Source organism: Ursus americanus, chromosome 23, assembly GCF_024610735.1.
Source record: "Ursus americanus isolate L20-20 chromosome 23, mUrsAme1.1.p, whole genome shotgun sequence".
Lineage (NCBI taxonomy): Eukaryota > Metazoa > Chordata > Mammalia > Carnivora > Ursidae > Ursus > Ursus americanus.
This window is the reverse complement of record NC_142149.1, coordinates 42,035,514-42,059,371: the sequence shown is the minus strand read 5'-3', so window position 1 is coordinate 42,059,371 and position 23,858 is coordinate 42,035,514. Positions and strand designations below refer to the sequence as shown.

At 46.4% G+C, this 23,858-nt stretch overlaps 1 protein-coding gene across 1 annotated transcript in view; it reads left to right on the top strand.

Moving 5' to 3' along the window:
- Nucleotides 1-19,914, top strand: part of SLC6A4 (solute carrier family 6 member 4) — a 39,288-nt gene extending 19,374 nt beyond the window's left edge. Inside the window, exons 9-14 of the mRNA XM_045773472.2 lie at nucleotides 927-1,039; nucleotides 1,648-1,779; nucleotides 2,796-2,895; nucleotides 4,438-4,538; nucleotides 8,581-8,748; nucleotides 13,369-19,914. Coding sequence (XP_045629428.2) covers nucleotides 927-1,039; nucleotides 1,648-1,779; nucleotides 2,796-2,895; nucleotides 4,438-4,538; nucleotides 8,581-8,748; nucleotides 13,369-13,443 — 689 coding nt within the window. The 3' untranslated portion in view covers nucleotides 13,444-19,914. The remainder of the gene's footprint in view (nucleotides 1-926; nucleotides 1,040-1,647; nucleotides 1,780-2,795; nucleotides 2,896-4,437; nucleotides 4,539-8,580; nucleotides 8,749-13,368) is intronic.
- The last annotated feature ends 3,944 nt before the right edge of the window (nucleotides 19,915-23,858 follow it).

The following is a 23,858-nucleotide window of genomic DNA, read 5'->3' as shown; positions in this document are numbered from 1 at the left end:
GCTGCTCTTTGGATCCTTACAGATACCTAACTTCGGAATTATTTCTAAATGTTCCTTTAAACACAGTCCAAGTTTTGAGAGAAACTTACTGCCTTCTGTGAGCTCAGCCATGATGGGGATGGGGCAGCTCCCCTGAACACGTGGCTTGGATGAGGGCTTTTAAAACCAGGGGGTTTGGGTCCGGCGATGGGTCCAAGTCTAATAAGCACCTGATTACTAATCCGTAGAATTTCCCCTTGCAGAAAAATAAAATGTAGATGATGTAATCACCCTACTGGATTGTGAGGTTTTTGTGGAAAAGGAGTGACAGATGTTGAAAAAGTGGCCATGGAATCCTGCGGATGGAATCCCAGGGCTTTCTTGTCAACATGCTTCTGTCTTTGGCCCGATGCACAGCTCTGATCATCCCCGTACCCCAAACTCAGGCACCCCAATCTAGCTCGTGAGAGGTGGAGGACATGTCCCTCACACTATCAAAAGGGACTTTAAAATAGCGGGTGGTCTTTATCCCAAGGCCTCTACGACTCTTCTGGAATCAGTTCACATGTCCCACTGTTCCGGCGCTAATGCATCCGAGAGCTAAAAGCCCTAGAGCTCTCTGTCCTGGCCCTGAATTATACGGTGGAAGCTTATCCCCGGGTGCAGCTTTGCCAGTCTCAGCATCTTGGGTTTGTTTCCATCCCCCCCCAGTGACCGAGGGTTCGCGCTCTTCAAGATGGCTACTGTCCCCTCCCTGCCTTGCGTGATGTCGGGGTGGGCAGGGGGGATGGTGTGGCGTGACAAGCAGTCGGCATGTGTTAAAGCCTAGTTCACGTGTAAGGGCTCGTGACCAGAGCTGGAGTGGTTGGTGTGGCTGAGTTTCCCCCGAGACGTCTTCGCAGGGCAGGTGTCGGTGACGCGTCCCCGTGTCTCCCGCTCTGTCTCAGGCCCCAGCCTCCTCTTCATCACGTACGCAGAAGCCATAGCCAACATGCCGGCATCCACCTTCTTTGCCATCATCTTCTTCCTGATGTTAATCACGCTGGGTCTGGACAGCACCGTGAGTGAATGCGGGGGGAAACCTGGCTTTCTGGAGGAGACAGGGGAAGAGGGGGAGGAAGGTGCCCCTACGGCTCCCATCCTGGCCGCTCCCTCCCGGTGCCCCCAAGCCCCCGGTTCAGGCCTCACTGCTGGTGCTCTTGGCCGTCTAGGGCGCTAGAGGGTCGTTCATGGGCTAATGAGGGTGAGGTGTCTGCACGGGCCGGGCTCCGATACGTCAGCTGCTATTACTGTGCACTGTCCCTGGACTGGAGGGCAGCACCTAGAGGCCAGAGCAAGGTCGCTCTGTGTCCCGGTGCCCTGCTGCCCCGCATCTGGCCCAGCACCTCGTACTTAGCAGCGTGGGATGACTCTCAGCTTTGAGTTGGCCTTTCTGGCACAACCGCAGTCTCCCCGAGAGAAGTCCTGTCCAGGCGCTGTATTTTCTTTCCTTGATGTCCTTGGGGTAGGTTCTAAATGACTGTGCCAAACGGGGTGATACGTTGCCAACGAGGGCCGAGGTATGGGGGGAGCCGCTCATGACCAGCCACTGTCCCTCCTGTTCGCCGTCCCCGAAGGTAACAGACTTGTTCCGAGCCTCTCCTGTGACTGCTTGCGTGCCCCTCTCAGTTTGCAGGCTTGGAGGGCGTGATCACAGCTGTGCTGGACGAGTTTCCGCACGTCTGGGCCAAGCGCCGGGAGTGGTTTGTGCTTGCCGTGGTCATTACCTGCTTCTTCGGATCCCTGGCCACCCTGACTTTTGTGAGTACCACACCCCAGCTTTGAGGTCTTTATCCCAAGGCCTCTACGACTTTGGAATTATTTCTGAGGAGCCCGTCCTAGGGCAGCAGAACCCCACAAGAACCCGCTCCCTCGCTTCCATGCTCTGTGGGCCAAAGGAAGAGGGTGGACGCTGCTGTGAAAATGTCACCAGGGGTCAGACCAGTTGTCCTGCAGCATCTGTGTGCAGAATCCGTGCGTGGTAGCCGGAGGGCTTCGCGCCGTACGGAGACCCAACTAGCTTTCCGGGTCGGCAGGGGGTCTGGAGAAGAACTAAGATTTGCTTTGGGGATTATTGCCCTGATGTCCTGATGTGCAGAATATCTGGGGGCTGGCATCTCATGTTAATCTCACTTGGTCTCCTCCAGAGAATTCACAATCGTGAAGAAGTCAGACCCTCTCCCATGATTTTTTTTTTTTTTTTTTTGTAGCTGAAGCCAATATGGTAAAACAGAATCAGACAGCACCTACAGGCGTCCTAGGCTTGTGTTCTCCTGACTCGGGGCAGATTTCGAAGACCTGCCTCTTTAAGCCCTGACCCCAGTGGCTCTGCCGCTCCAGTGGGGGGGGGGGGGGGGGCTGAGGAGGACCCAAGGGATTGGCCAGCTAAGACGGAAGGCGAAACCAGGACCACGTGCTCAGCGTGCCTGTTATTGCGAACTCGCCCAGATTCAGTCTTCAGGGACCAGGATCCTTGAGGGTGGAGTATGCAGTAAGCGCGGCGTAAGTGGAAGAAAGTTGAAAACAGATGCAGGGGCTCGTTTGAGTTTGTGTCCTAAGAGGAAGCGAGGAGAGAGAGCTCCGCAGGACGGAAAGACGTCTGACAGCGGGAAGCCGGCCCACGCGGCGGGCGCCCGTCCAGCAGGCAGGCTCTGGGACCTTTATATCAGGCCCAAGGCGGGAATGAGCCAAAGTTAAGAAGCGGCTCTTGGCCTTCATCGTAAAGACGAGGCAGTGCCTCAGAGGGCCCTTAACGCGCTTTGCGGTCTCGTTTCCAGGGAGGGGCCTACGTGGTGAAGCTGCTGGAGGAGTACGCCACGGGCCCCGCGGTGCTCACCGTGGCCCTCGTAGAGGCCGTGGCCGTGTATTGGTTTTACGGTAAGATGCTTCCCTCCGCCAGTCTGGAGCCCTGCTACACCGGCCTGCAGCCCCCAGACTAGAGGAGGGCTGATTTCATCAAGGAAAGCCAGGCCCGGGTACGAGGTGTCCCCTAGCCACCCCAGCCGAGCGCCTTCTCAGAAACAGGCCACCGTTGCCTCCGCGCTCCGCACCCCACGTCCCCCGCCTCGTGGGAGGGCGCTGTTTCCTTCTGAGCTTGACCGCTGGCCCAGCGGACGCAGGCCGAGGCAGCTCCACAGAGCTCATCCGGAGCGGTCGCCGAGGCGCCGGCCGGGCTCTGAGAGCAGCACAGACGGCAAAGCGCTAGTGCGCGGTGACTGTGGGTGTCGGGTGTGCGATGTACTACCAGAGCCCCCCCAGAGCCCCGAGATGGAGTTTAGATCATGTGCCAGGGAAGAGGCAAGAAGGTGCCTGTGTGAAGATCTGCACTTGGTAGAATCCCCCCTTCACCCCCCGTGATGCTGGGATGGCATCTGAGAGCGGTGACACTCGCAGGAGCACCGAGAGCGAGCCAACGTGGGTCCGCTGGCAGGGGTCCCAAGAATCCGGGGGTGGGGATGGGGATGACCCAGGCAATTAAAATGAAGAGAACCAGCTTCAGGGCCTCCTGGCTGGCTCAAGTCCGTAGAGCATGTGACTCTTGATGGCAGGGTTGTAAGTTCAAGTCCCATACTGGGTGTAGAGATTACTTAAATAAATAAATAAAATCTTAAAAAGTGAGAAAGAAAACCAGGTTCAGAGATACCCCTCATCTTTAAAATCAAGCACTGATTATTTCATTTTGAAAATGTATTGATTTTCCTAGTTTCCATGGTAATAAAACAGTTTAGCATGCTTGTCATTACACATACCATGAAGAAGGGGAGGCCCCATATTTCCAGTTGCACATGAGCCCAGTTTTTTAAAAAAAGAGTTCCTCCCTCTCTCCTCAGTGATTCAGAGGACAGCGGTCAGGGCACGTGCATGGCTGTGGACCTCCTGCGGCTGCAGCTCTCGGGGAAGCAGGGAAGCGACTGTAGAGCGCCCCGCCTTCCCCTTCCTGATTTCTCACCAGTTCTCACGTTCACATACTTTTTATAGAAGAAACTTGATCTTGATCTGGCATGTGAATGGGCAATCTGTGGTTAAAATTTTCTCTTGAAAGTTTCTAGTCTACGGTCCAAGTCAGTCTCTGTCGAGTGGGTTCACAGCTCCCAGACAAAATTCGACTTTCTTTTCTAAAGTAACAATAAAATAAAATGTGTGCTGAGATCTCAGAAATCAGTTCAGTGTGGGCAGCGGGAGGGGCCTTTGGGTCCCTCCTCAGATGTCCACCTATCCCCCCACTCTAGGTAGAGAGAACGTGGGTTGCTGTCCAGTGCGGTTTTGTGACAAGTCCGCTGTCCCACTTTCAGACCCGATTGGTGCCCCTGAGCCCCTGCTGTGCACAGACTCCAGAGCCTGTAGCGTCTCTGACCGGCAGGGGCTAAGACAGTCCGTGTCCTCCCTCAGTCAATCTCTTTCTCTTGCGGGTGACTTTAGGCATCACTCAGTTCTGCAGTGACGTGAAGGAAATGCTCGGCTTCAGCCCCGGGTGGTTTTGGAGGACCTGCTGGGTAGCCATCAGCCCTCTCTTTCTCCTGGTGAGTGGTCATTTCCCTCTCCTTCTGGCCCCGGAGAAAGATTCACCCAAACACTATATAGCGTAAATCACAGTGAAGTACAGCATCGATACAGGAGAGCGTGCAAACCCTAAGTGCACATCCCACTGGAACTTTATAGCTCAAGTGCATTTTCGCAGCAGAAACCATGCTAAGAAACAAAAACATGACCAGCCCTTCAGGAGCCCCTCCGGTGTCCCCTCCGAGTTGCTGTGCTCCCCATGCTCCCCCCTTCTGACTTCCAGTGCCACGGAAGGGTGGTCTGGGCTGGAGTCCTGCTGCATGTGTCCGTCACTCCCCTGCTCAGTGATGATGACAAATAGCATTTACGAGCATGACGTGCCAGACCAGACTTTGTGCTAAACTTAGCCCGTGGCTCTGTTAATCCTTCCAACAATTCTGCGAGGAGTGTAGTCCTAATACCCCATTTTACAGGTAAGGAGATTGATGCCTGAGGGTCCCAGGTCACACGACACATAAGACCTGATCAAGAGCTGGGAAGGATTTACTGAGCTGCTATTGAAGGCCCTGGGAGGAGGGTGCTCGTAATTTCGTAGTCGTTTTCTTCAAGATGCCCCACGCGGAAGTCCTCAAGTGTGGACTTGAGTCAAAAGTAGAATCCATTTAACACCAAAGAGCCTGGGTGAGAACATTTTGTTCCAAGTGTTACCTCTTTGCCAAGACGTGTTCGCGCTCAGTCCCCCCCACCCCCCTCGGCAGCAAGTGCCTCTGCTCACCCCGGTGTCCCCTCCTCGGGAGACATTGGCCCGAGGTGGCGAAGCTGCCTGCTCACATCCCCGGTGTGCTGTGGGGTAGCCTGGGGGAGAGTGACTCCGTGCCTTCCGCAGGGCTCACTCTCCAGTTCTTTCATTGAACCGTAACTTGATCTTGGAGGGAGTTTTTTATCTTTGAGAGCCAGAGAGCTTGTTGGACTCGTCCTTCCACCCGGCTCCAGCTTGTTAGGAACGTCTGGGCCAAACATTTTGTCTTAGGGACATCTCAGCCCTTGACGCAGAGCTAGCTGTCCCTTCCCCATCTTGTTTAAAACACCACCACCACCCAGAAAAACCCTTCATGTATTCTGTTTTGACTTTCTCTGGGCGGCCCTTTGCTTGCTACTTTTTGTAGCCCTACGTCTGGACGCTGACGTGGAAGAGGAACAGTACGCTCTTGCCCCTGCGACGCCGCATGGGTCTCTCTGTACCCCAGGGTCCCTGCTTCCCTTCCATTCCCCTGGGCCCTGGAGGTTCCCAAAACCAAGCCAAGCACCGCCCCAGGCAGCGGATGATTCTCAGTGCCCAGTGGCTGTGGGGTTGCTCTGGGCTCTAGGGTCCCCTGCACTTGGCTGGTAGTTCCTATTACTGTATCAGCTCACTGGGGCTTTTGGGTAGGTTAAATACACACGCAGATTTTTCTTTCACATTTTTATTTAAGTTCTAATTAGTTGGCAGTGTCATATTTAGTAGAGTAGAATTTAGTGATTCGTCACTTACATACAACACCCAGTGCTCATCACAACAAGCGCCCTCCTTAGTCCCCCTCCCCCACTTAGCCCAGCCCCACCCCTTCCCTCCATCAGCCCTCAGTTTGTTCTCTATGTTAAGTCTCTTAACGGTTTGCTTCCCTTTCTCTCTCTTTCTTCCCTTTCCCCATGTTCATTTGTTTTAAAAGCATGTCTTTTTTTTTAAATATTTTTATTTATTTATTCGACAGAGATAGAGACAGCCAGTGAGAGAGGGAACACAAGCAGGGGGAGTGGGAGAGGAAGAAGCAGGCTCACAGTGGAGGAGCCCGATGTGGGGCTTGATCCCAGAACGCCGGGATCACGCCCTGAGCCGAAGGCAGACGCTCAACCGCTGCGCCACCCAGGCGCCCCAGCGTGTCTTTTTTTTAAAATCCAGGCGTTCTAGTTGTTTTTAGGGCGAGGGGTGGCGTGAACCGCCTAGCCCGCCATCACTAGACGCAGAAGTTCTCACATACACGGATTAGTCATATTTATTATTACCAGTGCCTCTTGATAATCTACTTAAATCCTTTCATTTGGTTTTCAAAGGAAGAGGAGACACAGCCTTAGCTCCTTGAGGGGAGGAGCTGTATCTGTTTGCTTGTCTATGTTAGTCTTCCCCACGCAGCGAAGAAATGCGTGCGGTCCGGGGCTGGGATTTGGGAGAGGCGAGTAAGGCATTCACCGCAGGTGTCAAATTTAAGGGGGGGCGGAGGGGTGCCAAAAAACTCAGGAATCAAGATAAAGACTATTTTAATATAATATTTTTTAAAAACCAAAATTAATGCCAAAAAGTCCCCAGTCAACAGATTTCAACATTTTAAATAAACACAAGATCTGACCCTGGACTTGCATGTCTCTCCTCACGCACTGTACCCTAATCTGGCCCTGTCAGATCTTGTCTTTATAAATATCGTACTGTAATGTTACTCCTTGATGCCTAAAATTGACTTACCTGTTGTGCTCAAGGTGAGTGCCTCTCACGCTCCGCCCTCGTCCTGGCCCCCAGGCTTTGAGTACCCCGATCTCTGTGACCCTCCGGCTGTCTTGCAGCCTGGGTGAGCCCTTGGTGTGCAGTCAGGGAGTTCCCGTGCCCAGCAAACGTCACGCACAGATCTGCGTGGAGGCCTCTCTCTCCTAATCCCTGTGATGTCTGCTTTACACCCTCCCTCTAAAGGCAAGGGCTCTTGTCTTCCACGGCTGGGTTTACTCACCAGATCCCTTGCTCTGCACTTTTTAAGGCTGCCTTCAATAAACAACGAGTAGCTTACTAAAAATACTTGAAACTGAAGCCAAGTTACAAAAAAAGAAAGTCTTATCTGTGAGCAGGGAGAGGCGGGGCCGAGCATGGGGCTCGCGGGGAGCAATGCACGCCGGCCGCCGCGGGAGCCCGAGGCCTCTCTGGACTGTGTTGGATTCCACACACCTGACATCACCGCCAGAGGAGTTATAGAAGGGGGGGCTCCTCACTGTGTCCATCCTGTCTTTCCGTGTTCCAGAACTGGCTCCCTTAGTAGCGGGGTCTAGGGGGAGGAGAGTAAGTCCGGAGAAGGGTCTGCGGTTGGCCGGGCTCCTGTTTGGAAAGCTTCCCCCAGACTCAGGGTAACACTGTTGGGGAGATGGATGTATGTTTAACAACTTCCCTTTTATTACCTGCAGACAAAGAAGAAAAGATATAAATAGATGTTTAACCACACAAATAATTTACATTACTGCTTTCTTTATGAGTACGAAGTAATAAAATAAAATTAAATCAAGAGCAATAACGATTTCGGCCCCGTGGTTACTAGGCAAAAACTGGTATTTACGCTCTCTCTGGAAACCAAAGTGAAGTAAGAAAACCTATAAACTGAGTGTTGGGAGCACACCGTGGCATTTTTCTTGGGAGACGTTTTTCACTCGAATTTTCAAGTAAAAAGTGCGCGAAGCTGCTTTTCCTAACGTGATTCGTGACAAGGGCCTGGGGCAGGCAGTGGCTCGCGGCAGAGCCGTGCTGGTGGAAACCCGGGCTGGCGTGCTCAGTGCAGAGAGCAGAGAGCTCAAGAACGGGGAGAGGAGGGCACATAGACCCAGGAGCCCGGGGCCTCCAGCCTGGAGAACCTGAGTACTGCCCGGGACACAGGGACCGTCCCTCTGACGGCCGAGAAGCGCAGGAGGAAATGAAAACGAGCGCAGAGAGCTCTGAGGCCTGAGGACTGGCGGACGCGTGGAGCGGTCGTCCCGGTGGTTCCGCCGCTGTCTGCGACCCGGGGCCCAGACCGCTTTCCGCGGCTGCCCGTCTTCCCCTCTGCCCGGTCGGGAGGGGGGAGAGGACAAGCAGTACAAGCCCCCGGCCGGTTTCCCGTTGCAGCTGAGCACAGGCTGAGTGAATTGTACGTGTCAGAGGCCAGGCTCGCCTCTCTCCATTTGGGGGTCCCCGGAAAGGGTCCCCGCGTCAGCCCTGCGCGTCGGCGGAGCAGAGCCGCCCCGTCTGCAAGCGCGCGGGGAGGTGGGTCACGTTTCTTGGCGTTGCTGTTTCAGTTCATCATCTGCAGCTTCCTGACGAGCCCGCCGCAGCTGCGCCTTTTCCAGTACGACTACCCCCCGTGGAGCGCCGTCCTGGGCTACTGCGTGGGGACGTCCTCCTTCGTCTGCATCCCCGCGTACATAGCCTACCGGCTGATCGTCACTCCGGGGACCTTTAGGGAGGTAGGTGCTCGAGTGTGCGTTCACACCAGTCATCGTTTTGGGAGAAAAGGACTTTCTGGCTGTGCTCTCTTTGGAGGAGAGGAGTCCCCGCGGGGAGAGCACCGGTCGGCTCTCAGGCTTACGCACGTGTGTGCCTGCACCAACGTGCACACGCGAGCCTGGATGAGGTGGCCAGAGAGCGGGCTGGCTGTGCACACGCAGCCCAGCGCAGCCTGAGGTGTGTGTGGCGTCCTAACCTTCTCAGATGACCGCTTTGCCTTCTGCTTGCCGTTGGACATCACATCTGTCCTGTCTGAAGCAATGCACATATATTTTATTAGGGATTTATTTATTTGTTTAAGAGAGAGAGGCTGTGAGCAGTGGGGGAGAGAGAATCCTCAAGCAGACTCCCTGCTGAGCGGAGAGCCCAGCATGGGGCTCCATCCCAGGACCCTGAGATCATGACCTGAGCGGAAAATCAAGAGTCGGCAGCCTAACCGACTGAGCCACCCGGGGCGCCCCTGAAGCAATACACATATTTTGATTTAAGTGGAGATTATGGTGGAAAATGTCCACGGTCATTTTTCTAACTGCAGTGTGACGAGTGGTATTTTGAAAATCATCACTAAATCAGGATGTTGTGGTAATATAATAGTTTTAGCTCAAACCATTGGAGTGAAAAAAAGGTACCAGTATAGTAATATTAATACAGTAATGAATAATGTGCTATAACATTTTTTTAATCAAGCCTTACCACTTGGAGAAGTGTGTCTGTGTTTCAAAGCATCTTCCTGTAGCTGATCTCCTTTGGCTCTCAGAATCCCTCGTGAGGTGGATGGGCAGGTTATTAGACACAAGATATTGAGGCTGGGAATAAGCTTGCTCAAAATTTCCTTATTTCAGTGACTTGTCCAAGGACATAAGTACAGGGAGGCTCACATTCCAGGTTTTCAAATTCCTGGTCCAGTTCTTTTCGCTTTCGTCCTCAGGGTGTCAATAGTTTATGTAGAAATTGGCACTAGTTGGGGCGCCTGGGTGGCTCAGCGTCTGCCTTCGGCTCAGGGTGTGATCCCGGAGTTCTGGGATCGAGCCCCACGTCAGGCTCTTCTGCTGGGAGCCTGCTTCTTCCTCTCCCACTCCCCCTGCTTGTGTTCCCTCTCTCGCTAGCTGTCTCTCTGTCTCTCAAATAAATAAATAAAATCTTTAAAAAAAAAAAAAGAAAGAAATTGGCACTAGAAGTTCGGGAGCAGAGAGTTGCCGTTTTTCATCCAGTGCCACCAGGGTCCGTAGCTGAGGTCACCAGGATGCCCGGTAATGTGGCACTTCATTACTTCCAGAATTGAAAATGCTGGGGTTGTTACTTGTTCGGTTGTCTGTCTTGCCATAGCAAGAAGGTTGCGGTGGCGGAAGAGCTGCGGGAGTCTGTAGGTGGGTGTTTTTGTTGGGGTGAGCTCAAAGGTGAGGAGTGGTGTTTGGGGAAAGACAGAAGGCACCGTCTTTGTAGTGACCTGAGAACAGAGGTGGGCTGGTCTACGGGCTCTTCGATGCAAAACTCACATATGAGACCATCACACTCATCTTCCTTAAACATTTCATAAGAAACATGAAGCAAGAGAACATAAGGCAAATAAACATCCCCTCTTTCTAAGGACAGCTGAGTTCGTTTCTTTTTCCAAACAGGAAAACTGAATTCTAAGTGGACAGAACTCTGCGTGGAGTTATTAATTTCCTACACTGAAACCAGTCCTATCACAACCTCATTCCTCCCCAAAGGCCTTGGACCCTGGTGTTGCTTGAAATACACACTCGGATCCAGAATCATTGAATTTGTTCCTTCAGATTGTCCTTTATTGCTGTCGTGCTGATCCCTTGGTTCTATTGATTAAAATCCAGAGGTCAAGGTCAGGGGTGGGAACTCTAGTTAGGTTAGTAAATGTCAGTCTTCTTTGGTCAGACTACACCTCTATTCCTGGTCATCTCTCTTGCAAAGTCCTCGTGGGCCACAGGGAAATGTCACCCACAGGTGATTAATGAACGCAGCTCAGATCCGTTAGCAATAGAGGTAAGTAAGCGTGATTGCACGGTCATCTTTGCCTTAGGCCACCCTATGGGGAATGGTGGGTTTCCAGGAAGCATCATAGAGCCAGTCGAGGAAGACTGGTAGAGAAAGGACCTGGTCAACTCTGGCAAGTCACCCATCTTCTCTGGGCCTTAGTTTCTTCATCTATAAAATGTGTTTATTGGACTGGATTAACAATTCTCAAAGTGTTTTAAGGAGTAAAGTATTCTTGGAATATCACTAGGTGTTACTGCTGGGGGAAAAGATTATGTGGTCAAATAACTTTGAAGAATGCTGGATTAATGCAAGTTAAATAGGTTTCTTTACTACAGGACTTCTCAAAAGCCTTTATATGCTCATTTGCATGCTTAATCTCTGAGAGGGATAATGCATGCTGGGGTTTTTTTTGCCAAGCATTCAAAGGGACTGTAATTCTTTGTGAATACCAGACCTGCTGGTCTATAACATTCTATCTATAAGGGAGGGAGGCCTCATATGAAATTTTGGTATCATTAAGAAAAAAAAAAAAGACCAAGGTAAATTTCTTAACTCTTTTGGGCCCTCGCCATATAAAAGGTTGGAGTTTGTGGAATGATCTTCCACTTGCTCACCTGGAATTTGGAGGATATCACATGCACCTGTAGCCTGAAAGTCTCAAGTCTGGAGTCATCAACTGGATTAGGTCATTGTTGTGGAAAACCCTAGTAAAGTGCACAGAGATACTGGGCAGATGGTCCCTAGTAAGTAAGCATTCATGAAGAGGTCAACAGTGATCTGTTTCTTAGACTATCACCTTGCAAAAGGCCAAGGCCTGGCAAATTTTGAGAGCAATGGTGGTCTGGCAACTGGGATGCTGTCAAATTAGGGAAAGCAAAAGGAGGCCTGGCATTTTGGAAGATCAGCAACCAGAAGGGCAGTGGAACGGGTGCTGGGGGACTAGGACACCAAAGCCGAAAGCTGGGCTTTGCAGTGCTGTTCATTATAGCATTGCACCATACACCTTGGTGCTTTCTTCTCTTCCTGCACAGCATAGCTCCACTCAAGACTAGTTAGAATGATCTGCGTCCCGTTCCCGATTAGCAAGACTTAATTCTGCTTAATCAGTTATGTTCATCTGCGGGGAGGGATGGTTTGTGAAATTTTGCTTTCTTTGGCTTGACATGTCCAGGTAGGTGATGAGGGCTGCAGCAACTCCTTTTTCAGGGGATTTCTGGTGTGAGGTTCCAGTTCTTGAATGTTAAGGTCATCAGGAACACAAAATATACAATTTTGTTGATTTCATTAACTATGCAGATAGAACTGTTGGAATTCCATAGGCCCTGCTCCGTAAAGAAAAACAAACTCCCAGAATCAGTAAATTAAAGATTGAAGGACCGAAACTAATGTAATATTGTGTATCAACTATACTAAAAAAAAAAAAAAATCGAAGGGGCGTACATACTTTTTCAATTCAAAATAAAAAGGACAAGTGGCAGAACTTCACCTGCCATCCATAAATCGAAAAATGCTTTCGGATCCAATTTTGCCCACTTGCCGTACGTATCTTCAGCCATCAAAGATTTTACTAAGCAACTTACTAAAGATTTTTCGAAACCACTGAAGTGCTGCTGTTTTCCCTTCCCCACACCCCTGAGCCGCTTCCTGTCAGCCCGATGCTGAGCTCTCTATGGCGGGCTGTATGTTTCATACACGAGCCCAAGCGTATTTCAGATCTGCCTTCAAGCCTCTGGGTATCTCAGCGGTTTCTAAACCAGAAATTCCTAAACTCTTCCCTGTGATGAGTCCTATGTCAACATGAGTTAGCTTTAGGAGTGATGATTTAAATGGTCACATCTTTTAAAATTATGTGGTGATTCGTACCCTTGTGTGAAGGGACCAGTACTTCTTCACAGGTACACTCATGAGATCAGCAACATCCCAGCCATCACAGCGGCTGCTGGCACCAGGTACCACGCTCCGGTGTGTGTGCGGGGCGCGGGGAGGCTGGCTGGGGGTGGGGTGGGGGGCAGAGTGGAGCATTCACTCTGCTCCCTGAGCCCTGTGTGGCCGCAGGAAGCCTCCTCGGTCCAGAGGGAAAGATGCTCTTTCCCAGGTCCTCAAAAGCATGTCATATACACCAGTGGACGTTCTACTGAAAGCTCATCATCTTCTCCCGTCAGTGTTAAAATGATTTTGGTAATTAGTCAACACGTGCTTATAGTTCCTGAATACATCATTTTTTAAAGTTGCATTTATTTATTTATTTATTTATTTATTTATTTATTTATTTATTTATTTAATTTAAGTGCTCTCTACACCCAACATGGGGCTCAGACTTGTGACCCTGAGATCAAGAGTCACAGCTTCCAACTGAGCCAGCCAGGTGCTCCCTGAACACATCACTTTTATCTACATTTGAGAATAAATTGGAAATTCCTTTCTTAAGGAACGTCAGTGAGACTATGCCCACTTACTAGTACATGCCATTAAAACGCTATTTAAATGTTTTTTGCTGTTAGTACTGTTAAGTATTAAAACAGTAAAACAGTAAAATACTGTTAAGTTATAAGAATGTTTATAACATCGTATTTTCTTCCCAACAGCGTATTATTAAAGGTATCACCCCAGAAACAGCGACGGAAATTCCCTATGGGGACATCCACTTGAACGCCATATAACAACCCGCTTCCGTGAGAGGAAAATGGCTTCCCGACAACCTTCTTCCTCTGGTTCTGACAAGTCATGCCTCGCCTTCTCCCCTCGAAGTGAACGAGTTTCCAGCTACGCCTGACAATGGAAGGGCCTTCTTCATGGAGACACGGTCCCAAAAGACTATGGTGCCCAGACTCTTACGGCCCCAGCTACTCGTTTCTGGGAAATCTCCCGGACGTATCACCATGCTAGCTCTATGACACAGCTAAACTGGACTGTTCTGGATGTGTGAGGGGTGTCTGGAGGTGATGGAAGCCACCATCTAACCAGTTAGGATTAGGTTTAGAATCAAGTTTGTACAAGTCTCCTGCATCATTTCTTGTTATGATCATTGGTATCTGACATTTGCTCCTAAAGGTCTCACTGTTTGTGGACGCCTCCACCACGCAGGAGAAAACAGGGATGCTGTTTTGCTAGCCATATATTTTCTGAGTAGCATAGAATTCTATAGCTGGAATCTGCTAGAACCCCATAACCCGTGTGCTCTTGTGAAGTCAGGAGAGGAAGATGTAGAAACTAAATGGAAAAACAATGTATTTGTTTGAGCATGTGTGTCTGTGTATGCCGTTGTTTCAGTGTATCCTTATCTCTATTCTGATACTTTGGGCCCATTACAAACTATACGAATTTCCTCTAATTTTTCTTATATTAACAATTCCACCTACTCAAATGTGTATGTATGTTATTATAAGGGTATCACTGCCACCTTCGCCTTTTCCAATGACACACACCTTCCTTTACGGGCCGGTGTTTGGTGTTTGCTGCAGTTCATTGCCATGTCCCTGTCTGCCAGCTAAACACGCAGGATAACGCTCCACAGGCAAATCTGGCCTATTTCGTTACTGACTGTGGCTTGGCCGCGAACTGCTTTGAAGATGGATGCTGACAAGTGCATCTTCGGTGTTCACTTGACTATCTGGTTTAAGCTCTGTTTCAAATGACCGGGTTTGACGGCTCCGATTACTTTGCTTTGTGACGAGAAGATAAATCCAATTCTTGCTTGTAGGGTAGATAGGTCTGGCACCCTGACCTTAACCGAGGTCACCCTCAATCCAGGAGTAATTGGAGACTCTGGGTTAGCCTTAAATGGAATTCCCCAACCCTTCCTGGTTGACTACCAGGATTGTGAGCCCAGATAATAGGGTTGAGGCTAAACTAAGTAAGGCTAAGGGAAAAGGGTCGGTGAAATGAATAACCTTGCATTCCACATAAAGCCTTTAAATATAGATCAAGTAAATATGATCTTTGGTGGCTTGTGCCTTTCAGATGCATAAGTAAAGAGGTAAATTTACCTTGTAGTGTAAGATTTCCTCACCAAAATCTTCAAGGGAATAAAGCCTAGTCAATGATCAAAGGACTCAATCATCTTGCCCCATATCATTTCAGTCCTCTCTATGTACCCCATTTAATTCTAACTACCTTATAGAAAGAAGACCCGTATAGCAGAGGCTTGGTTTTATCCAATTATAGATCTTCCTCTCTTGGCTTCTTTTCCCAACAGTCTCTGCCCTAGCCATCTTCTTGTATTCCCCCTACATCCTTCTATTTCTGATTCTTTGCTTCTCTCAGCAGGATAGTTTCCTTATAGATGTGAGCTGCTGAGAAGTTTCCCAAAATATTAGAGGAAAAGAGAAGAGGGATTAAAAAATGTCCCTCACTGACCCGCCTTCATTACCTTCCCTCTTTCATCCCTTCATGCTACCTGATTTCCATTCTCTGTGCTTGCCAGCGTTCTGAAAGGAGAGGGGTTGCCTAAGTGGCGGCATATTCAGTGGTAAATAGCTTTGCAAATTTTAAGAACTCCTTTATGAAGATATTGAGATACAGATTGTTTCCACCCCCCACACACTGATGCATGCTCCAAAGACATCATTTTTTTAAAAAGCACTTTTTCAAACAGAATTAGGGTTTTGCCAAGCCAGGTGTTGAGGGAATTAAAAAGGTATTTTAAAGTTTTCAGACTTCACTGGACTTAAAAAAACAAAACAAAACAAAATCTCTGTTCTGCACAGTTTGCATTTACTTGGTCCCTATTTATCAGTACTACCACGGATTTTTTTTAAAGGAAAACTTAGAAGTAGGTAGATGGACTTTGAAACAATCTTTTAAAGAACTTTTACATCTAATGTAGCCATTTACATAAAAGTAAAAAATAAAAATGGAATTGAATCGTAAAGTTATTTAAGTACTGAAGTTAATTTTTTTTCTGTGATGTTATTAGTAAGAAATACCCAAGAAATAGGCAAGACACAAGATAAAGGCACAGAGGGCAATTCAACTGATTACAGTTGTTTCCTATATTGATAAGCAATGGAGCCAAAAAATTCATCTCCCTTCCAGAAAACTTACAACCTATTTAAAATTTATTCCATTTGTGGTTTAGAATGCATATGACTCGTAACCTAAATTCATTGCCCTGGCTGCCCCACCTGGAGATGAAGACCTGACAAGCACGAAGTCAACAGAATAGCTCCAAAATCAACTGGTGAAAATCAAATCCGATAACGAAACCTCACAAGAAGGCAAAAAAAAAAAAGAAAAAAAAAGTTATTTGGTGAGATGAGTCACTCCCTCGCCGTCCTCTTTTTACTAAGCTTGTTAATTTAGTGACACCAATCTCAAAATGTAAGCTTCAATATGAGTTTCCATTTAAGCTATCCACCCCACCCCAAGCCTGAAAAGGGAGATTACGCTCCTAGAATTAGAATTGTATTCTCTCTGATAAGTTGGAAGGAGTGACCCGATATGTTCTACCTGTTGTATCATTGATTTGGGGCTCACCGTCAAAGTAAGCAAAGCTTAAAACTATGGAACGCAATGGCTTAACTGAGGTGTTCTTACCTGCATCTTAGCGCTTAGCTACCGAATTGTACAATCCAAGCCTGGTTCCCTTCTTAGCACGTCTCTACTCATAAATCTGGTGCTTAAGATACCAGAATGGTTCGGAATGGTGGTCCTTCAACATGGCAGCAGTCAGAGGACATTTTTCACCACCCTTTCCTTGTTCCCTTTTTTTTTTTGGTCAGGGGGTAGTGGAGAAAAGCAGTAGGTTCCTCGGAGAGACTATGTTACAACCTGTCATCCCCTAAGTAATCAAGTAATGTAATAAAAGCAAAAGAGTCCTCTGCTCAGTGGGAAGAGTTATATACCTTAAAGCCATCATGGAGATCACACATCATTTAAAACACAAGGTGAGTTACACAAAAGGCTCTTCCCTAGGAAGTTGAGTTTAAAAATGCTTATTTGAGAAAGATGTTAGAGAGAGAAATTTATAAATCCAAATATGGGAAAAGAAATGTTATAGCAGAGATTATCCCTAAACTGTAGAAAGCTGTTCTGGTCCACTTGAAACATTCTGGTTTTTGAAATTTCTTTTTCAATATCAGAGATAAGTATATTATCTTATAAAAATTCAGTGTGATTAGCTTCACGGATGGAATATTTCAAATCTCTAATTTTTTTCTTTTCTTATTTTCCCTTAACTGTCTCTAAATTTTAATGATAGAACAATATTTTAAAGTTCAGATAACTACATTACAGGCAGAGCAAACCTGGTGATCTAGCTAATTTCTCTGCTCTTCCTGGGATCTGGAAATTTCTAAATGAAGGTGAGGTTATTTCCTCTGCTAGAATGATATAATACTCCTCTCAATTGGTTTAGTGGGCATTTACCTCAACGGAAAAGATAAACATCTTAGGATGGAATCTTAAATATGTCTGCCCTGCAGTTTCATATAATCGGGATCTATTTAATATTGTTTCCAAATTGGGTGCTTCAAAACAACTCACCTTTTCAAGAGAAGAAGTCTTTTTTTATTTTTATTTTTATTTTTTTTTTAAGATTTTATTTATTTATTCGACAGAGATAGAGACAGCCAGCGAGAGAGGGAACACAAGCGGGGGGAGTGGGAGAGGAAGAAGCAGGCTCATAGCGGAGGAGCCTGATGTGGGGCTCGATCCCATAACGCCGGGATCACGCCCTGAGCCGAAGGCAGACGCTTAACGACTGAGCCACCCAGGCGCCCCAAGAAGTCTTTTTTTAAAAAAAAATGATTCACAATATATTTCAGTTGGAATTTCAGTTGGTATTTCTCTTACCAACACATCGCAATATCCATGCCAAATTGCTCCGCTAAATTATACTAGGTCATTATTTCTAGCAGTTTGTAAACACTGGCAGCCCAAACAGGAGGGACTTATCCCATCTTTACGCTAAAATACTTAAAATACTGTAACTAAATAAGAACATTTTTTTTTCTTAAAGCTATTTTGGGGGCGCCCGGCTGGCTCAGTAGGTAGAGCATGTGAGTCTTGATCTCAGGGTTTTGAGTTCAAGCCGCATGTTGGGTGTAGAGATTACTAAAGAATAAAATCTTAAAAAGAAAAAAAAGCTATTTTGAAAGATAATTCTTATTCAAACTCTAATACTAGAAGTGCACCTCAAGAAAACTTGATATATGAAAAATGCTTATATTAAAAGATAAAATTAGGGAGGGACTTTAAGAGTTTGCAGTAATTTCTCCAATGGCATTTAAAATAGTATTTGATTGGGGCCCCTGGGTGGCTCAGTTGGTTGAGTGTCCAACTGTTGATTTCGGCTCAGGTCCTGATCTCCAGGTCGGGAGATGGAGCCCCCGCATCAAGTCCCGCGCACAGCGGGGAGTGCGCTTGGGATTCTCTCCCTCTGCCCCTCCCCGACTCACACACTGCTCTCTAATAAATCTTAAAAATAAAATGAGATTTGATTTACAAACATTTTTCCAGGTACATTGTGTTGGGCATATCAGTGAGGTGCTCAAGCTCTGGATTATGGTTCATTGAATTTCATAAATGGTATTTCTTTCCCTTCCTTTTCCCCTTCTTCCACATTACCTACAGCTAAAATTAAGTAAATTCCTTCTTGTATTTACCTCTGTCAACAGTGGTAAAACGAAATTTCTCACTGTTATTTTTTACATGAAACAATTATTTTTAAGCTTTAGTGGCAGAACCAAGTTTTATTTGTATAAAAGTAGAATCCCCTGTTTGAAATGCGTAGCATGCCTGTGTATTCATGTATGCAGTTTAGTCATAAATGGTCCAAGTTAGATGAGAGATCTCAGCAAATGCCTTATGTTGTGAACTGTCAACTGTAATAACTTTTTTAAATTTTATAATAATTTTTTATTGTTATGTTAGTCACCATACAGTATATCCTTAGTTTTTGATGTAGTGTTCCATGATTCATTGCTTGTGTATAACACCCAGTGCTCCATGCAATACGTGCCCTCCTTAATACCCATCACCCGCCTATCCCATTCCCTCACCCCCTCCCCTCTGAAGCCCTCAGTTTGTTTCCCAGAGTCCACAGTCTCTCGTGGTTCATTCCCCCTTCTGTTTACCCCCCCCTTCATTCTTCCCTTCCTTCTCCTACCGATCTTCCTATTTCTTATGTTCCATAAATGAGTGAAACCATATGATAATTGTCTTTCTCTGCTTGACTTATTTCACTTAGCATTATCTCCTCCAGTCCCGTCCATGTCGCTGCAAATGTTGTGAAATCGTTCTTTTTGATGGCTGAGTAATATTCCATTGTATATATGGACCACATCTTCTTAATCCAGTCATCTGTTGAAGGGCATCTCGGCTCCTTCCACAATTTAGCTATTGTGGACAATGCTGCTATGAATTTTTGCCATTCTAACTGGCGTAAGGTGGTATCTCAATGCGGTTTTGATTTGAATTTCCCTGACGGCTAATGATTTTGAACATTTTTTCATGTGTCTGTTAGCCATTTGTAGGTCTTCATTGGAAAAGTGTCTGTTCATATCTTCTGCCCATTTTTTGATTTGATTATTTGTTTCTCGTGTATTGAGTTTGAGAAGTTCTTTGTAGATCTTGGATACCAGTCTTATATGTCGTGTCATTTGCAAATATCTTCTCCCATTCTGTGGGCTGCCTCTTAGTATTTTTGACTGTTTCCTTGGCTGTGCAGAAGCTTTTTATCTTGATTAAGTCCCACAAGTTCATTTTATCTTTTCTTTCTCTTGCCTTTGGAGATGTGTCATGAAAAAAGTTGCTGTGGCTGATGTCGTAGAGGTTGCTGCCTATGTTCTCCTCTAGGATTTTGATGGATTCCTGTCTCCCATCGAGGTCTTTCATCCATTTGGAGTTTATCTTTGTGTATGGTGTGAGAGAGTGGTCATTCTTTTGTATATAGCTGTCCAATTTTCCAGCACCATTTATTGAAGAGACTGTAATAACTCTTAAATCATGATATATAGATTTGTTCTGTCTCACAATAAAAACAAAACTTCCAAACTCTTAGGGTTAAGATAAAAATCTTAACTGTACATTATCCAAACATTTACACAATTCCCAAACACTGCATGTCATTTGCAAATACTTATTATCAAAACTATGTAGAATTAGAAATATTAAATTTCTGTAAAGCTAAATTACTACAATTCTTTGCAATTTGTGCCAAACTTTAGTTTCCAATGTGTTTTCTCATATATCATCTCATGTGATCATCAGAGCTCTGGGTGACAACAGTTATTTCCCTACTGTTGCCGATGAGGAGCCTGAGGCTCAAAGAAGCCAATTAATTTGCCCAAGTTCACAGCTGAAAAGTTCCAGGACAGGACCTGTGCCTTGGTTTTTTTTTTTTCTTTTTTTATTAAAGATTTTATTTATTTGACAGAGAGAGAGACAGGGAGAGAGGGAACACAAGCGGGGGAGTGGGAAAGGGAGAAGCAGGCTCTCCGCTGAGCGGGGAGCCTGATGCAGGGCTCGATCCCAGGATCCTGGGATCATGACCTGAGCCAAAGGCAGACGCTTAATGACTGAGCCATCCAGGTGTCCCTATGCCTTGGTTTTCTTTTTTTTTTTTTTTTAAGTTTTTATTTATGTATTCGACAGAGATAGAGACAGCCAGCGAGAGAGGGAACACAAGCAGGGAGAGTGGGAGAGGAAGAAGCAGGCTCATAGCGGAGGAGCCTGATGTGGGGCTCGGTCCCAGAACGCCGGGATCACGCCCTGAGCCGAAGGCAGACGCTTAACTGCTGTGCCACTCAGGCGCCCCGTATGCCTTGGTTTTCTGATTCAAGGCCAAAGGTTATTTGCGTGCTATCTTTAAAATCACCATCCATAGAAGCCTAAATACACACACAGATCCTAAATTCAAAAATGAGAATCATGAGGGTTGTATTTTCAACAAATAAGGACATTCTCCTTCATAATCAACTGTCAAAATCAGGAAAGTGACATTGATACATCACTGCCATTTAATCTCAGACCCCATTCAACGACGTCCTTTTAGCAAAAGGATCCAGTCCAGAATCACACGTTGCATTTAGTTTCATGTGGCTTTTGTCTCCTTCAGGCCAGAACAGATTCCCAGTCCTCCCTTGGCTTTCATGACCTCGATACTTTTGAGGGTTACAGGTCGGGGATTTGGCGGAATGTCCCTCAGTTTGATTTGTTTGATGATAGATCCCTCACGATTAGATCCAGGCTAAGGATTCTTGGCAAATATCGTGGGAATGATGCCATGTTCCTCTGTCTGGTGGAGCACAATTTGATTTGTCCCATATTGATGTTAACTTCAATCACCCAAATAAGGTGGTGTCTGCCAGGCTTTCTGCTGTCAAGTTTTTCTTTTTTGTAATTAATTAGTATTTTGTAGGGAGTGTTCTTCTTCTCCTTCTTCTTCTCCTCCTCCTCCTCCTTCTTCTTAAGATTTTATTTATTTATTTGACAGAGAGAGAGACAGTGAGTGAGGGAACACAGGCAGGGGGAGTGGGAGTGGGAGAAGCAGTCTCCTCACTGAGCAGGGAGCCCGATGCGGGGCTTGATCCCAGGACTCCGGGATCATGACCTGAGCTGAAGACAGACACTTAATGACTGAGCCACCCAGGTGCCCTGGGAGTGTTCTTCTGCGATTGTGCAACTATCCCCTTCCTCCTCTTTTACTCATTTATTTTTTATGGATTCCTATTTTGTTCAGTGGACTGTAATTATTAATTCTGATGCTCAAATCACCCCATATTTAGCCAGTGAGAGTCCTGGTAAGCTGTCCCTTTGACATGTCCCCATCATTTAGAACACTTCCTTACTTTCTGGACTAAAATGTTGCAGGATCATCTTGTACTTTCCCTGACACAGCCTTTCCTCCAAGAAGCCCTGGTTCCTTTTAGTGAAGAATGTATTTAGAAACCAAGATTGAGGGGTATGATCATTGCTATTGAGCTGTCACTGATCCCAAGTCCTCTCATTGGGCAGAACAAAAGTGTGTGTGTGCATGTGTGTATTCATGCACACACATACACACACACACACACACACACCCATAATTGTCGATCTCTACTGTGAAAACTGAGTTCACACCGGTATCTCCAATTCTAACCCAACACTGCAAAGTTCTCTCTAGTTTTCTCCCTTTATAACTCCTTCTAGGACAGTGAGAAACCTGGCTCCCATTATCCTGAATCAGTGTCCCTGAATGTCAGCGATGTTCTATGGCTGCTGCTCTCCTTATCCCACTCAGGTTCTGACCCCTCATGCTGAGATTGTCCCCTGAACGAGTGCCCTTCTCACCTGCTCAGGCTGATGACCCATGTTGGGCAGTCGCCACTACCACTTACGGAGTCCTTCTCGACCATTCCTGGGCTCAACCTCTTGCATGGGCCTCCTCTCTGCACAATTACCCCCCACCCGCATTTGGGCTGACACAGAGTGTAGGCTGCTCCTACATAATTCTTTTCTTCACTGTGTATTAGTGACACCCAGCCCTGGGCCATGACAGCTTTTACCCTGCACAGCACCACTTAATGGACTGGGATGATCAAAAGGGGAGAATCATCGAACTTCACATCAAAAACCAGGGATATACTATATGGTAACTAACATAATATAGTAAAAAATATTATTAAAAAAAAGGGGGAGAGGATCAGTTTACATTCATAGTTATAATTATAGCCTTAAAAAGCCATCATATTTTCTTAAGGGACCATTAACGAGGAAGGAGGTTAGTAGTATAATGGGGTGGGCAGAGCTTGGACAAAGAAAGCATCTTTCAGGGGAGAAACTTAAGGATATTTCTAAACTCCTTTTTCCAACCCACAACCTTTCCTGCTAACTATTCCTTATTTCTTCTTTTAGGCTTTGTCTTAACACAACGAACAAGAATCTAACACATCTGGCACATAGCCCTCAATTTGCTAAATGCTTGAGAATATATCATATTTCATGTCATTCGTCTGGCCTAGTTTCCTTCCATCGTAAGTATGACTGATCCAAAAGCAAAAAACTTCCCTGCACCAATGCAAAGAACAACCAGACAGGATTGAGAAGACAAGGCCTCAAGTCCTTTCTCAGCAACTACCAAACTAAGTAATCTTACTTAAGTCACTCAGCTTCACTGGCCCTTTCTCCTCATGGGTGTAATACTATAACTGAAGACAAATACTGATCTTCACGGGGTGCTTACTAATGTCAGGCACAGCATTGCATGCCTTATTTTAAGCAATTCTTACATCGATCTTATGGAAGACACACTTTTTTTTTTTCTCAAGATTTTATTTTTTTAAGTAATCTCTATACCCCACGCGGGGCTCAAACTCACCTCCCTGAGATCAAGAGCCGCATGCTCCGCTGACTGAGCCAGCCAGGCACCCAAAAGACACACTTTCATGATCCCCGTTTTACAAATGAGACTGCAGCCTAGAGAACTTAATTTGTCCAAGGTTATGCAGCTAGTAAATAGTAGACCCTAGACCTCCACGCCTCAGCTTTTAAACATGATGTCATAATGCATTGAAAACATTTTAAATGGGAGGGGTTACATTAGATAATCTCTAAGGTCATTCCAGTTTAAAAATTCTGATTTTAAGAAATGCTTAAGGGATATTAAAAGAAACAAAAACTTTGCATTATAGTAGGCACTGGGCATATAAAGTTGAGATTGGATCTTTGCCCTCCAACAACAAACATATCATCATATGCAAAGAAGGCAAAGGAAACAGAGGTGCTGCTGAAAAAGGGGGTATTCAGAGAGGCTTTATGGAGGCCATACCACTTTAGTTCAGTTTTAAAAATAAGAGGTTAGGTAGAAATATGGGTGGCATTGTAGGCAAAGCAACCACCATGTGAGAAGGCAGAGTTGTCAGGAAACAGCACTATGTACTGATATGACTGCAGTGAGAGTCAACAAGGGGAGGGAGAAGGAAAATGACAACATTTTGAGTTATTTATGTATTGTTGAAAATTGAGTCGGAAGAAGAGCGGTTTATCGATTCATAAGATTTCTTTTAAGTACATTATTTTGGACCTTATTTACTTATTTTTAAAAAGATATATTTATTTGTGAGAGAGAGGGAGAGAGAGAGAGGGAGAGACAGAG